Below are 16,730 nucleotides of genomic sequence, written 5' to 3'. Positions count from 1 at the left end.
TATATTAGATACCTATTTGGTATCTAATCGGTTAAACAAATCATCTGAGCGAAAACATAAAACAACACTATATTATAGTAACTGTTGCTAAATTATCTGTATTATTAATTATTTTATTACGTTTCGACCACGGGCCATTGGCGTTTAAATCAATTATTTTTATAAAGAGTTGATATACAGATAAACATGAAGGTAACTGTACTAATTACCAAGTACACTAGATACAATTTAATATTATATATTATTTTCTAAGATAAACTTTGTACTGTTAATAGATTAAAGTCAAATGCACATTAAACATTGAGTAATATTGTACATAAATGATGAATTGATATTTAGTTAGTAGTTACTCGGTATCATATTATGTATAATTAAAGGTTATCACTTCACACGTATCAAATATAATCTGGAAGTATACATCATTTAAAAATATTTCTCTCACTTTATATTAAAGGTTTATCTGGACGAAATTGAACTAACAAGCAGCTAGTCTTTTAGCATCCAAAAATAAAAATAAATCGTATATTATTGGTAATTTTGAATTTTGAAGTTAAATTTTGTTCAATCGAAATATAATAATTTTTGGTCTCACTTAACAATTGAGAACTAATAACAAACCTTTTCATTGAAGTGTACGAATTTAATAAATTTGAATTCATTAATATTTATACTGAACTTGAATGTGAAAAAAATCTGAGAGAAAGATATGAGTAAATCAGCAACTATTATATTTTAGAGTAAATATATTATTATTATTTATTATTAATATTTTCTTAATTCGTTACCTATATAGGTATGGACGGTTTGCCGTATGGTATACGAGGTACCTACTTTTAAAATTTCATTGTGTGTGTTAAATATTTAAATACGTGAAATGGCAAATAATATTACAAAATTTATAAGTAATTATGTATTTGAATTACAATAAAATAACTCATATTACTTTTTTTCGATTGGATATACACTCAGAGAAAAGTGTAGTAGGATTAATGAAAAACGACTGTAAATTTAAAGAAAAAAGGTGATGATTTCGAGCCTATGAAATTTCATCATAAAAATAAATCAATGTACAGATTTAATTCAATGAAATCTTATGTTTTCAATTTTAATACATTTATCATTGTTTTAATACATATATTAATTGTATACAATTTCGACAAAACTTAAACTAAACATAGCTTAGGTTTTCGATAATTTAATGTTTTGAAAAAATCTTAACATCAGGATTCGTGTTTTAAATTTTCAAGCCTTAGATATTTGAGTTGACAAATTATATATTTTTAACTACGAAATAGTTAGAAAAATTTCGTGATTAATGATTACCTACTGAATAAACCAGTTTAAATCAGATAATTAGCTAAATATTGGCTATTATTTTAAAATTACTGTATTTATGTATTTGTTGTTATACATTTATGGTGTATAATAATTTATATTATATAGCGATTGCCATAAGCCAGATATATTAAAGATTAGAAAACGGTTCAATTTTTTTTGTTTGTAAAAGAGTTAACTGTGAAAATTTAGCATACATAGTCTGCAATGCTTCCTTGTTCATTATTTTTCCAATATTATTATACATGCCTATACTTAAAGTCTACACTATATAAACCAATAAAACTTAAAATATTATTATTCATTTAAATGTTAGTTTTATATAATTTATTATAGACTCTGGTATATATCCGTATGATCAAGATTATCGTTCTAAAGATGTGGTATGCGTACTTCTAGTGATATGTAGAAGACTCATAGGTAATACGTAAAGAAAATCTCCATTTATAAAAAAATTAACAGTCAATGGATTCATATAAAATATTATTTGATTTATTTGATACCAATAATCATAGGCGCAAATCGCAGGGGTGCTAAGGGTGCTTAGCACCCTGAATTTTAATGCTAACACCCCGAATCCCGTGATTATAACTTATAGTACTATTACCATCACATTTTCAAAATAATTACATTTATTAAAAATTCAAAAACAGTTTTATATTTATTTAATTATTTATAATATAATATGTCGAGTTTACGTCTGGATATATTAAACTGCAATGACGTATAAAACATATTATATAATATCATAATAATTGTGAAATCTTGGACACGTACCACGATGGGTCAGGAAAGACTATCTGACTTATCGATAATTCATATTGAGAGCGATCTAGTCATTGATAAAGACATAATTTTAAATAAGTACGAGTTTGGTTCTGTTTCCTCAAAAAAATTTGGTGCTTAAGCCCCCCTAATGTTTTTTGGTGATTTGCGCCTATGCCAATAATAATATAAATAATAATCGAATACTACTTGGCGTACTCCATATAAATAAATAAATCATAACTTTGCAGTAATTGTACATTTTAAAACAGTGAAAAATATATGATTTTTAATTACATAATATTATTTAGATTGTACGCGGGTATAAAACACGGTTGATATAGTCGCTAATCTAGGTTCTAGATTTTTTTGTGTCTGTAGAAAAAATACAAACTTAACTAAACTATATCACTTAATAATAAATACCATCGCAGCTTGAAAGATGAAATATTTTTATTTATATTTACATATGTTCATAAGTAGCACGTTCTTGAAATGTTAGAAAAAAATACATCGATGTAAATTTGTTAATAATAACTTTTTTGAATGTTATTATATTTTTTGTATCTAAAATTAAAAATTATGCGCGGGTAGTATTAATAAGTTTCCAGTTGATTTGACCATGCAACAAAAAAGCGTAGGTATCAAAATACTTTTTATCAACCATATATTTGCACTAATCTATTAAAACTCTAAACTCATATTAACTTCACAATAATAACTTGATTTACTTATCCGCTTTTGTTTAAATTAGAATTTCGAATATTCAACAGTCAAAAACTATTTTGTAAGATACACCCGATATATTATATGCTAATAATAGGTAAATAAAAAATGTTCTCTTGCACGGAAATAATGTATTAGTATATTACGAAGGTCATTTTTCATAAGTATAACACGTCAAAGTATTCCTAATCAATTTTTATTAGTTTAATCGATTGATAGTTTTTAAATAGGTACCTACGAGGTTACGTTTATGTTCCCAATCACAACTGAATTGTCTACTCAAGTAGCTGGCTGTAAAAAGCTTTTAAATCAAATTTTATAGAATTTAAATATTCAGAGATTAAAGTTTGTAAATTTTAATCTTTGTTTTTCACACGTGTAACATATCAAAAACAAGGCGAGGAACGACTAATGAGGATCAGTTGGTAATTATTTTATTGGTAAATGATTTGAGTTAAGACTAGCAATATTACTTATAACAATATTTTCAAGGGCCTCCATCACAATACCCTTTTTTCTTTATAATTATTATTAATAATTAAAATGATGTTTTTTAAAGTTCATATTAATAAAAGTATAAAACATAAAAATAAGACGCCTTCAAGATATTATATTATTAATTTGTAAAATAGTAATCATATAAGCTCAAAATTCAATTAACAATAATTTATGAGTTTATGTCTGATCCACTGACCTTTGTGAAATTGTTTTTTGTTATGTTTTACACGTGTGAGAAACAAAGATTACAAGCCTTGGTATGGCGTTGTCTTATAACAGACAATAAAACATTTGATATACCAATATACCATATACGTCCTAAGATTTCTATAGTCAATAAAATAAATAACATTGCATTGTACATGAATAATTTAAAATTACTATCTCTGGTAAGAAGATTACTTAAAAACAATCTAATAGGTAGCCAGGTTTTATAGGTAGATACTTACGCCATTTTAGTGATTTAGTAAGTCTAAGTAAATAATAATATTCATTCAAGATGTATACAAAATATACAATAAATAAATTGCACAGCCTAATGTACCTACATTATATTAATTAATAATTGGGTACTATAAATCAATAATTAAATTAGATAATTTTAAACTATTAGAAACAAAAACAATCAATACAGATTTCTGACAAGTATATTTTTAAATCTGACTTTAGTCTTAAACTCTTAACCAGGCGCGTCACTGATGGTGAATGTGAGCGATTGTCCCCCCTCCATTACTTGAATAATTATTGGATTTTATAAAGGAAAATTACAAGCAAGATTAAATATGCTACAAGAAATCTCTTTAAAATTAAATATTTATCATTATTTCTGCTAGACAAGTATATCATATCAGACACAAAAATAAAAATAAAAAACAGTTCATGGTAAAATAAATTGGGTAGAATTTAAGCTTGTGTATAATAATTTTATTGTGCCGCCTTCATCTCCTCATACAACTGAGTCAAATACGCCATTGCTCTTAACACCTTACAGAAATGCACTTAACCATGTTTTTTCTCGGCGAAGCAACAATTATCTTAACTAAAAAATGTCCAGATGCAGTTTTGAATAAATATTAAATAAGATACATTATGTATACGGTATACGCTACAATTTATAAGCTCATATAAACTGTTATGTAGACAAAAAATAAGTACATTATAATTTATAATATTATAGACTATAGAATATCAATTAATATGTATATGGGGTGATCGGGAAGTATACAATAATATATATTATGATGTACCTATACATCATGAAAAATCGTAGGTTTTAAAATAAAACACAAATTGCGTGCATCTATAAGTCTAATAAACGTTACGTTGAACTAATTGACTACTATTTATTAAACTATACACTTATTATAGGTAATCTACTACGCATTTGTGTTATAGCGAGAAAATTAGCATAATAAGCGATTGTATACCTATTACCTAATACCTACATAAACGCGCGCACAACTGCAGCAAGGCGGTTATTATTGATCATTGTAGTGATTTAGAGTGTTTGTTTGAAATGCGAATTAACCGCGACGAGACACTGACGTGGAGGTAAAAAGAAGAACAATTTGTTAATTAAACTATAAAGCCGATAACAGCGGTGGCACTGAGTAATGAACCGTTAAGGCGTTAAACAAAAACTGTAAATAAAAAAACCCAAACGCGAGTGCGTCCATTCAGTCCATTGACTATGACGTAGGTGCTGAAATTTTCACTGAATATTCTTAATTAATCAATTTTAAGTAATTACGTTTATTGTGCGCAAGTATCATGTAAGTTATATTTTGTAATTTTTAAGAACATATTTTAAATAATCAACGCATCCATTGATGATTGATGACGTATGTGTGTGTGTGTGATTGTATGTGACGAAAAAGTACCTACTTAAATAATGAAGTATTGTGTTGTTATAATGGGTGAAGATCTAATAAGCTGCTCGATAAGGAGGTGGGGAACAGAAAAAGTCTTCTGAAAGCTAGATTGTTGATCGGGACGATATTATGTAAGTACGAAAAACGTATTCGATTCAATTTAGTCGTAACAATAATATATTATAATAGTATAGGACTTTGGAGGTCGTTCCGAGTGGGATGGAATTTACTATATTGTATAGCTGTCATACACTCTTGCCGCCGATATAAAATACGGACGATGGCGCCGGGATAGTCATGCCGAGTCAATCTATTTCGTGCTATTATCATTACCACAATACCACGCAGTGTCCGAAAATCGTGACGATCGGACATTCTGTCGACTCCACTTGACCTGTGGACCTCTAACAACCACCACCCCTCAGAAGCGGCACGAGAGAGCCACTACTACTATTACACTCTAAACTACAACCACAGTGGTGCTGCTGCTACTACTACTACTACTACTACTACTAGTACTATTACTATTACTACTACTACTACTACTACTACTACTAGTACTATTACTATTACTACTACTACTACCGCTACGACGGCGCTACTCCATTAAAATATATTGTGTATACAATATTGCCATTGCAAAACCGTTGTACTCGCCGCCGAATGTTAATAACAGTGATATCGGCCGAATAACGTGTTTTCGAAGCCGCCTTATCAAAAGTTCCTGCCGCGAGTGCCGCCGACACGTTGTAATAACAAACGTCTTAATATTATTATTTATTATTGAAAAAAAAATAAAAAAATAGATTTATTATAACTATATAGGTAAATTATAGCAACTATTATTATCATAACTTTTCTTATAGTAAATACGTAGTGGCGCGACCGCGTGTATTATTATGTATTTGTGTACCTATCGTTTAGTATGCTGCAACCGCACTCGTAGTACGCACCGTCGTTGTCTTCTGACCGTCTCTACTCGTCATTGTTGCCCTCGCGGTTCTCGAAATCTCCGAAATCGTTTCATCTGTTATTATTACTCGTGCCTTTCATACGGGTCGTTCGTTTGTTGACATACACGAAAATAATATACGCGTACTACCTATATCGATATTACTATTGGTACCTATAATATACTATACCGTACGACGAAATAGTTGCAGAATAGGTATAAAATAAACTCGTGCGCGTGTTTGCCTTCGGTAGTTTTGCGCAACAAATACGTAGGTATAACATACACGACTCGGTATAATAATAATAGACATAAATATAATAATATATTCTTGAAGCGATTGTGACTGTATGTACACGCAGTCGCGTATCTCTCCGCGTTAATTTGATTTACGCACAACTCGTTTTACCTGTTTTTGACTTTAATTATTATTTTCTCGACCAGAACGATCTTTTCGTGTTTTTGTTATTACTCCTCCCGCCGACTGCATTATGGCTAACGCGTTTTTTGGAGGCATTGAAGGGTAAGTCTACTATAAATATGTATTTATATGTAACTGCCGCGTCACTGTAATATTAATACACGTACCTATTTTGTGCGCTTAATAGGGGAGCATCGGTTTCCACGGTCGTCATAACCAATGGAAACGGAGACATTTTAGCTGAATTTAAAGGAGAAGGCACGAACCCTTGGGTAAGTATTATAATAATATTATATCATACTATTATATTATAGCCATATAGGTAGGTATCTACCACATTGTGTATGGTAGGTAAATATTTATTAATTATACTTACAAACATAAAATGAAATCTGATCTCTTTTTGAATAAATGTAGGCATGCATCAATTCTTAATTTGTAGTAAATAGTATAAACTAGAAAATATACAGTTTAGCTATTAATTTTCGTGAAAATTATTATCTGTTGAATGTTTGTAGATACTAGGTAGATAATAATTTAACAACCTACCTAAATTTTTTTCTTATCAGACAACATAGAGATAATTAGGTACCTAACTAATAATGGTCTTATCGTATCTGGTGCTGGGATTATAATATAAATTTAAGATAACCAAAATAAATTAATAAATTATAGTATATAAGTATAAAAATGCAATGAAATAATAATGGTAAAAAAATGTTTAAAATTTAAGACTTTTCTTGGCTATAGTTTGAGTATTCATCTATTATTCTATTGACTATGTAGTGTACATTTTGAAATTCATTTTTCTCTTAAAGAATACATAGGTATAATAATAGTCATTTTACTTACTACTTTTGTTTTATTTATATTTATATGAAGAATGAACAAATTGTTTAACAAAATCAATAAGATATGCACTCATACTTTGTAAGTTAGAAAATAGTACTCAAAACCAATCTCAATTAATTAAAAAAATAAATGTATGATGTTGGACCATTTACAATTAATGTTTTCCCAATAGGGTTGAAATTTTTATTTAGGTAATAATCACATATTTAAAGAAATTCTGAAGTTACAGTAAAATATATATTAAGATAATATATTAAGATCACAAACTAAGATATTATAAACTATCTAAGTCTGTGGTTTCGGTAATAAAACAAGCAAAAATAAAATCAATAACTGTTAGAAATTGATACAAACAAAATATATAGTGGGTATAAGTCATTCAATTTATACACTTCTACAGAAACTTAATTATCAAAATATGTAAATATACATTTCAAATATGCTCATTTAATGTAATTAAGTATACTTAGGTCATTTCTTCCAATGTCCGATTAAAGTTAACGGACATTGGAAGAACAGCCCTTAGTATACTTAATTTATTTTATTTTAAATTATAATAGCCAATAGGTAATGCTTTAAAATTACATTATAGACATTTAAAAATAAATAATATGTATTTTGTAGCGTCTGAATAAATTAAAGGTTGCCCATCATTCTTGGTTAAATTGTAGGTACAGTCTAGTTATAAAAATAATAGTAAATAAAGTATCTACAAATTAAATAAGCAATAGAAAGATAAATATGATAAATAGTATGAAGCTATTGATTTTACATATTATACACACATAGGCGGATATTGGGGAGGATTAAGCCCCCTTTAATTTAATTAAACCACATGGTACAAAAAATGACTGGTTACGCTAATGGATATGACAAAAATATTAAGCCCCGCCACCCAAGGATTTGACCAAATATCCTATAAACATCTCTCATTAATTAACCAAGATTTTTAATGTTATAACATAAAGTTGTAAATTTATTTAAAATAAAATATTTTTTGGTTTTCAACAAAATTATTGCGAGATTTATTGCTTTCTGAAATGATAAAAAACATTTGTTTTCCTATTCTGACTTATTAATCATATTATGCTTGTTACCATTAACTACTATCTATTGCTACCTATTAATTAAGAATTACTTTAACATAACTTATCCATAAACAGTTCTCGATGTTATTATGTTAATAATATTTTGTATACTATATGACTATGTGTAAATAGTGTAAATAACTTATTGATTTTCTTAGACAATTTAATAATATGTGCTATCACTGTTGACCATAAAAATTAATTAATTAATTATGTAATATTTTTAAAAATTGGACTAAATATATTTGATAAATTATATTTTCAAGGTTCATAATTTAATTCAATAAATTAAGGAACTAATTTTATAGACAGCTATTTTTTTTAAAAGAATAGTTATCTCTAGGGTTTTTTTTATTTATTTTTTAATCTAATATAAGATAATTGACGTTTAATCAAATACTCAAGAGGTCAAGTACATCAGAATATAAAAGGACCTATCCATGGTTTAAAATATATCCATATTAAATATTATAGTTATCAAAGTAATATTTAAAAAAATATTTTAAGATATTGAATTTTTTATAATTTAGATTCTTGGATTAGAACCTTGCCTGTCTCGAGTTAATGACTTAATTAAAGAAGCTCTTAAGAAAGCTGATCTTAATAACAACATAAAATTAAATGGATTGGTTTGTATACATTTAAAAGTGATTTGATTGTATAAGTTTTGTTTAATGATAAAATATATCTATAGGGATTGAGTTTAAGTGGATGTGAAGATCTCGTTTTTTGTAAAACATTTGAGAATAAATTAAAAGAATGTTATCCAGACCTTACTGATGAAGTAATTGTTGTTAGTGATACATTGGCACCAATCGCTTTAGCCTGTGAATCAGGTATTAAAAATAATTACTTATTGAAAATAATTAACTTTTTTATACTGTTGATTAATATTGAATTTCATGTATCTCTCCTGCTCAAATTTAAATTTAAAATGTATTATTCTAAAGGTGGAGCTGTTATTATTTCTGGTACTGGTTCGAATAGTTTACTTATAAATCCAGATGCATCAATAAAAAGGTGTGGAGGCTATGGTCATTTACTGGGTGACGAAGGCAGTGGTACGATAATCACAATTTTTAATTACATTTTTTATAATTTCATTAAAAAATATAATTTAATTTGTTTAAATGAAAAATATTTAATTTTTACGATATTATGTATTAATTTTTTTAGCTTTTTGGATAGCATTCAAAAGTATTAAAGTATGCTTAGATCATTTAGAAGATTTTAACCATGCTCCAAATGGTTACTCGATTGACAGAGTATGGGAAGCAATCAAAGCACATTTTAATATTGATAAAGTGTAAAGTATATGTCACTATTTAATTGGCTAAATATAACATTAAGTATATGAAGTTCTATAACAAATAAAATACTTTTTGTTTATATTTTTACCAACTTCTGAGTTTTGATAACTTAGTTCAATCTAAGTTTAATCTAAACTAGTTAGTTAAAAGTTAAAACTATTAAAAAATAAGTCACTAAATAGTATAATACATTTATAAAAACACATTTACACAATTACATTTATTAATAAATTATTTTTATTATTTTAACTTTCAATATAATAAATTTATATTAATTTCAATATTTTAGTTTTAATAAGTTATTTTGAACTTCTAATATGATTATAAACTAATGAAATTTATTTATTATCAGTCTAGATTTGTTGAATGTATTTTATGGAGAAAAAAAAGAAAAATCAGAAATAGCTAAATTGTGTAAAATAATATCAGAACTAGCTGAAGATGGAGATGAATTAAGTCTATGGATTTTTAGTGAAGCTGGGAAAGAGTTAGCAAAATTTATACAATCACTCTACCCAAGTGCTGATAAAGTAAGATCTCATTTAAATAATATTACTTCATGGTGAAATTTACAGTTTTAAATAAAAATGTAGCTTAAATTTACTCCTTAATGATATATATTATTTAATGTACAGTTTGCTATACTCTACTATAAATGTTTGATTTTGATTCTAAATTTTTTACTTGAAAATAATATTTATTTTAACTTTTTACATTAATTATGAAATAAACAGACTAAATTAATCTTGGGAAATTTAAAAAAACTTTAATAAGTAAGAAAAAATAATAAATCAATAATCTTTAACTACTCAGTATTAACCAGATTTGTCTGTAAATATGATTTTTTTTATGATTTATTTTACTATTAACACAATTTGATTGAAATTCAGAACTATAATCCGTGATTTAAATAAGGATAAAAGAGTACCTATTTTTGGAAATTATTTGAACATATCCCTTCTTACTTTTTGAAATTACTTATATGTTATGAAGTATTTGGATTCAGGAACATAAATTTAAATATTTTTAGTATAGGTACTTATAAATTCCTATATTCAAAAAGAAATGTATTTAGCAAATTAATTAAGCAAAAATATTAACTGTAATAAATGTTATCTATTTTTTAAGCTCTCAATTTTAGTTTGGTACACTCTTTCAAATTAGTAGTTGAATTTTTTCCCGTTATATAATTGAAATAATTAGTATAGGATTAGATATTATTCTATAATTAGCGAATATAATTTGTTATGTATGTTATTATGGAAAATAAATTTATTCATTTAATGAAATAATAAACAAATTATAATTTTTTAATAAATGTCTTGTTTATATATTTAGATGTTACATAAAGAACATGGTGGGTTGCACGTGGTGTGTGTTGGGTCTGTATGGAAAAGTTGGGAATTGCTCAAAGAAGGATTTATGAATCAACTTGATCACCATCATAACTCACAAGAAACTGTAGTAGATGAATTTTCCTTATTGGTGCTTGAAAAGACTGTTGCTTTAGGTGGAGTATATCTCATCGCAAAAAAATTAAATTTCAATTTTCCATATGATTATGAACATAACTATAGGAAACTTTTCCATTATGTACATGACCGACAAGGCCAATAATGCAATAGTGGAAATTTAATCAAAAACAAATGTGGCCTCATCAATTTAAAATGAAATTATTAGTTATAATCATTAAGTACCATTAGGTCTCAGATTGGTGGCCTCTGCTCATTTTTGTATACTTGTTATTTTAGCACTATACATTTTGTTACAATAATTATACTTTATTTAATTTTTTAATTTTGAATGCCAAACTAGTTTTTAATAGTAACAAATAATTTAGCCTTAGAAAAAATGAACACTGTCAATTAACCATTCTTTGCATTTTAAGATAAATAATGGGTAAGTTAGTGAAATATTAACAAAAATCACAAGTATGGGGCCAAATAGTTTTATTGTTAATTTTATTTAAATCATTGTTGTTATTTGTTTTTTTTTTTTAAATTTATTAATTTACAAATTTTTTAAGCCACACTGCTATTCTTTAAGCTTATCCATTTGATAAATCATTTTATTTAAAATTATTTAAAAGCAGTAGGTATTACCTATGTATACAAATATATCTTATTTGTAATATTATATTTTTACATCACTAAATTTTAATGTTTAAGTAATTTATATAGTGTTATATAGTTAACAGAAGTTGGAAATTATAGTTACCTCGATATTATTTTAAATACATGCGTAATTTGTTATTATTGATGATTGCAATTTTTAACTGTTTACTGTCTGCCCAAATGTGTGTATAAAATTGTTATTTAATGTTAATTTTTATTTACTTAACAATTATTGTTGGTAAATTATCAATTATCATACTGTTAAAGTGTTAAGTGTCTCTTCAGATTGAAGATTTCTTAAATTTTACATTTTATAAATGTAAAAAATAACTATAAGTTTAATATTTTCTCAAATAGAGAAGATTATGTAGAACATCTAAACTGGACTTGTATAATTTTACAGTTATTCTTGTCAATAATAAAATCTATCTATAAGGATAGATAATTTTGATGATTATTTCATTTTCATTGGAAATAAAATTCAAAACAGACATTTTTTCAAGGACTACCTATATAAAGGAAAAAAACAATGCTTTAACTGAGAAAAAATGTTTAACTCTTCATTATCTGATCTTATCAATACGAATATCGTAGGATTCCAGGAGATACCCAGATAACTTAATTCCCTGAAATAATCTACTACCTACCCACTTTTATATTTAAAGCTTTAAAAGTAAACACTAAACAGTATGGAAAATCATGAAACCCCCACACTCCCAATAGGTATATTAATTTGCTACTGACCACGGACGCATATTCTTTGTATCATTGGAGTACCCCCGATCGCCCTTCTATTAGATAATTTTTTTGATTTTTTTTATGTACTCATGATAAGATTTTTGTTTACGAGTTAAAAACATTAAACAGTAAGACGTGTAAGTTTCTGATTCGGAAAATAAAAAATCGAAAATACATAGGTTCGATTTTTTTTTCAGTCGTTAGAAATTAAAATGTTGACAACATTAAATTATTTATTTTGTCAAAACACAAAACTCGCAAATGTAGAAGTATAATAATTAGTATAACAAGAACAAACTTATAATATTACTTACTTAGATCAAAAAACCTTGGGCATTTTAAAAATTGTATGGTTAAACATTGAGTGTTGCTACTTGCTACCTAATTAAAGTTTTGCAATTATATTTATAAGATGAAGGCTTAAAACTTGACCGTTTTTGTTTTTAAATTTTCCTTTTAGTTTTTAGAATAGAGAAGGAAATGACAGTAATATAAAAATACCGAAGGTCCGAAAATACTGTACCTATAATACGGTATATATACCGATTACCATCATTAATTATTTATTATATTACCGCGGTAGATACCGGTAATTAACAAATACTTATCGGATACCGGTATTAAAATTTGAAATACCACTAGCTCTAGTTTATTTCCTAAGAAAATAAAACAATACTGTGCGCATCACTGTTTTTTCGTTGTAAAATTTCGAGAAAATTACTTTTAGATAGCCACGTTTCAGCTCACTGTTTTTTGCCATCGAATAGAAACTGCGGAGTGTTATTGCTATATTTTTTCTTTATAACCGTCCTAATTCCGAACGTATATCTAGTGCGCATATTGATAATCGATGATCTAACGTAATCTCATGCATATATTATGATGCACAGGCACAGAAGAACAGTTAACCTTAACCTTATAACGTCTCAAAAGTGTGTCAAAAATAAATACGATTGAAGCAAGCGTACCATTCATAAACAATTTATTCGCTTTATGCGGTAGCGTCTAATATATTATGGTAATTACTGATGGGTATAATAAAAATTTACATTATTAGCATATTATTGCGATACCCAAACATTAGGTGTACCCATTAAAATCACTACACAATACGATAGGTTATTATATACGGTGACAGTTTGACACAAAACAATTAATATTTTTCATTTAACATTTAACATTTTATTATTTTAATTAATACAAATACAATTTGGTATAAGGTACAGGTAAAGGACAGGTATATAAATAGTATACTAGGTACTTATATAGGTGTATATAAATATATAATACTTACAATTAACACTATAGTAACAATTAACTATATAATAGTTTAATAATTTTATATATAATTTTAAAAACGATATAATTAACAAACACGTATGTCGTTGGTATATAATATAATATTAAAATATTAAAAAGGTAGAAAGGTATCAGAAAGACGAAAGTGCGTGGAAATTACAGATTTTCAAAACAATAGGTACATAAAATATAATGTACTGCAATTGAACATTTTAATTAATATTTGATTGTCACCGTAGGTATACCGTTTTGATTAAATCATTCTCCTATACAAAATAGGTAGGTACATAGGTACCTACATAATATATAGTTTCACACATCTGTTTACATCAATTAAATAATTATAACAATAAAATAAGCAATAATCATAGGTTAGGTTAGTTAAATCATAACCGCGTAATACAAATAATACAATATATTATGTACGTAACTACAAAATATAATACTTATATATAGTAAATAAATAATTATGATATTATTAAGTATAATAACTAATAGGTGCAAAGTACGAGTGACCACTTTTCTAGCAAAATTGAAATGGTAGCATAACACAATATATATATTTACCTTTATTACGTAGGTACTGACCACTCGTGTGACGTGAATAATAATTAAAAATCTTAACGTACCCGATATCTAGGTAGGTAATAGGCGTTATAGCGTAATGGTAATACTATTCTTACGAATAAATTCTACCTACTCATTGATAAATAGTCTAATGAGATGGGACGCAACAACGCGTTGTACCTAATCGTAATAATTTAAATAATTTAATATCAATTAACAGATTAAATATGTAATATTAAGTATACATAATAATATGCATGATAATAATTAATAAATATAGGTAAGTCGTAGCCCGTAGATACCTGCCGACTTATAATATTTTTATTATTTATATATGTACCTATTACACGCATATTATAATCAAATATATTAAATTCGCGAAATATGCAGAAATGCATAGTGGACTTTGTGGCCGAATGCTATATTTAATAATATAACAATATAAATAAAACCAATATAAAGGTAAATTAATAATACCCATATTTATAGATATTTAAGTTCTTTTTATTCGATTTTATTTCGATATGAACCTGTTATTATTATTTCAAAACTTTAAAAATTTTGGACGGCAGATAAAGGTACCAATAATATGATATTATGATGCATGTTAGTTATATTCAATATTGTTATGTATAATATTTGTTTAACTAGGTATAGGTATTACCATTGATTATAAATACTAGTATTACTATATAAGATGTCAATGGACATGGAATAAATATAATGCCTATATAAATACATATTATCTATATCGTGTTTGAATGTTCTAAAAATCTAATTTAAATATTATTGTATGCCTGTAGGTATATCAAACATCATTTGTGAATTGTGAACGTGGTAATAACTATGAGGTCAACTTTTCAAATTTGAAATTGTCTTACAAATATAATTATATGGGTAGTTGGGTGATATACTGATAATTTATATATTTTCTCCATTTTTATTATCTACGTTATCTTGTAAAAAATATGATCTACATAGTTTTCATTGTCAAAAAACCTATTGAAATTTATATTTTTTCGCATATTAAATCATCAGTGAAAAATGAAAAACCCATAGTTAGGTATAATTTACAATACAGAAGTAATAGGTACTATTTTTTTTTGTTTCCTAAAATGTAGTGATTTTTACTTATTCCTTTTTACCAGCGCGCCGTATAATTATACAATTACTTTAAAAAAAAGTTAAATTAATCAACAGAAAACCTTAATGTAAAATAACTAATTGCCTACTTAGGAAGGTACTTTAGAGTTCATCAAATATTTATATTATTCGTAATAAATAATAACGACATGTAAGAAATTCGCTCAGATAAATAATACATATATAAACACAGTATCATAATTACATAATAACAATATATTGTTTTTTGCTTTGTTTCAACAAAATTTCACGCTACAATTCGTTGAATTTAAATTGATCAAGTAATTTATACATGCGTCTGACGTTAAACATACTTACTAATAACACGCTTTTTAACTGATTAACATATTATAAACAAATTTAGTTTAAACAGATAAAAGTATAATTTATTATATTATGCAAGTACATAATATTCAGAATAAACTCACAACCTATACACGGATAACACTATATTAAAAGTAAAATAAAGGAACTAATTCGCATTAATTAAATACAATTTTTTGGCGGCTATAATACACAAATAGTTAATAATTAAAAATGTATCATATAATACATAAATAGCTATGTAGATACGGAATACAACGATTAAGACGTTGAAATGATAAATATTAAGTTATTTTATTAACTCTATTATATAGTACAAGTACAATGACTATGCGTATGTGCCTACATATTGTAGTGTAGCCAGTATAGGTATGCGAGTATATTATGAATTATGATGTATACTATTTACTATATAGGTTATCGTATAGGTATGTGTATGTACGTTGATTTGTATACAGCTAAACTTTTCGTGTTAAAGGTTTTGTATTTCATTAACGACATTATACCTGATAATCAAATAAATATAGTTAACATGTTACATTTTATATGTATATTTTTTATAGGTTATACGTATATTTCTTTTTCCTATAAGTTATAAGTATCATAGGAAATATAATTATTACATTATACTATACCACTTATTTAATATTGACATGAGCATATTGTTTGAACATAAAGGATTTAAACAACTTGCAAAATTTTCACTTTGTTGTGTATGAAATTATGA

The 16,730-nt window shown here is 26.3% G+C and overlaps 1 protein-coding gene across 1 annotated transcript; it reads left to right on the top strand.

Annotated features, from left to right (window-relative positions):
- Window positions 1-5,785: 5,785 nt before the first annotated feature.
- Nagk (N-acetylglucosamine kinase) lies at window positions 5,786-12,052 on the top strand. The gene is made up of 8 exons (XM_015521427.2): window positions 5,786-6,670; window positions 6,756-6,840; window positions 9,039-9,137; window positions 9,203-9,344; window positions 9,459-9,569; window positions 9,685-9,814; window positions 10,171-10,348; window positions 11,157-12,052. Exons 1-8 carry the CDS (start codon window positions 6,639-6,641, stop codon window positions 11,433-11,435), a joined length of 1,056 nt encoding a protein of 351 aa, XP_015376913.1. The 5' UTR covers window positions 5,786-6,638; the 3' UTR covers window positions 11,436-12,052.
- The last annotated feature ends 4,678 nt before the right edge of the window (window positions 12,053-16,730 follow it).

Source organism: Diuraphis noxia, unplaced genomic scaffold (genome assembly GCF_037042655.1).
Source record: "Diuraphis noxia isolate RWA-SAM2 unplaced genomic scaffold, SU_Dnox_SAM2 contig0005, whole genome shotgun sequence".
In the NCBI taxonomy this organism is placed as follows: Eukaryota; Metazoa; Arthropoda; class Insecta; order Hemiptera; family Aphididae; genus Diuraphis; species Diuraphis noxia.
Note: the sequence above shows the minus strand (reverse complement) of the source record. Positions and strands in the feature narration are given on the sequence as shown.

Coding starts and splice junctions, on each gene's coding strand:
- Nagk (XM_015521427.2), top strand. CDS start 6,639: ATGGCTAACGCGTTTTTTGGAGGCATTGAAGG. Junction 6,671..6,755: donor TTTTTTGGAGGCATTGAAGG/GTAAGTCTACTA, acceptor TGCGCTTAATAG/GGGAGCATCGGTTTCCACGG. Junction 9,815..10,170: donor CATTTTAATATTGATAAAGT/GTAAAGTATATG, acceptor ATTTATTATCAG/TCTAGATTTGTTGAATGTAT.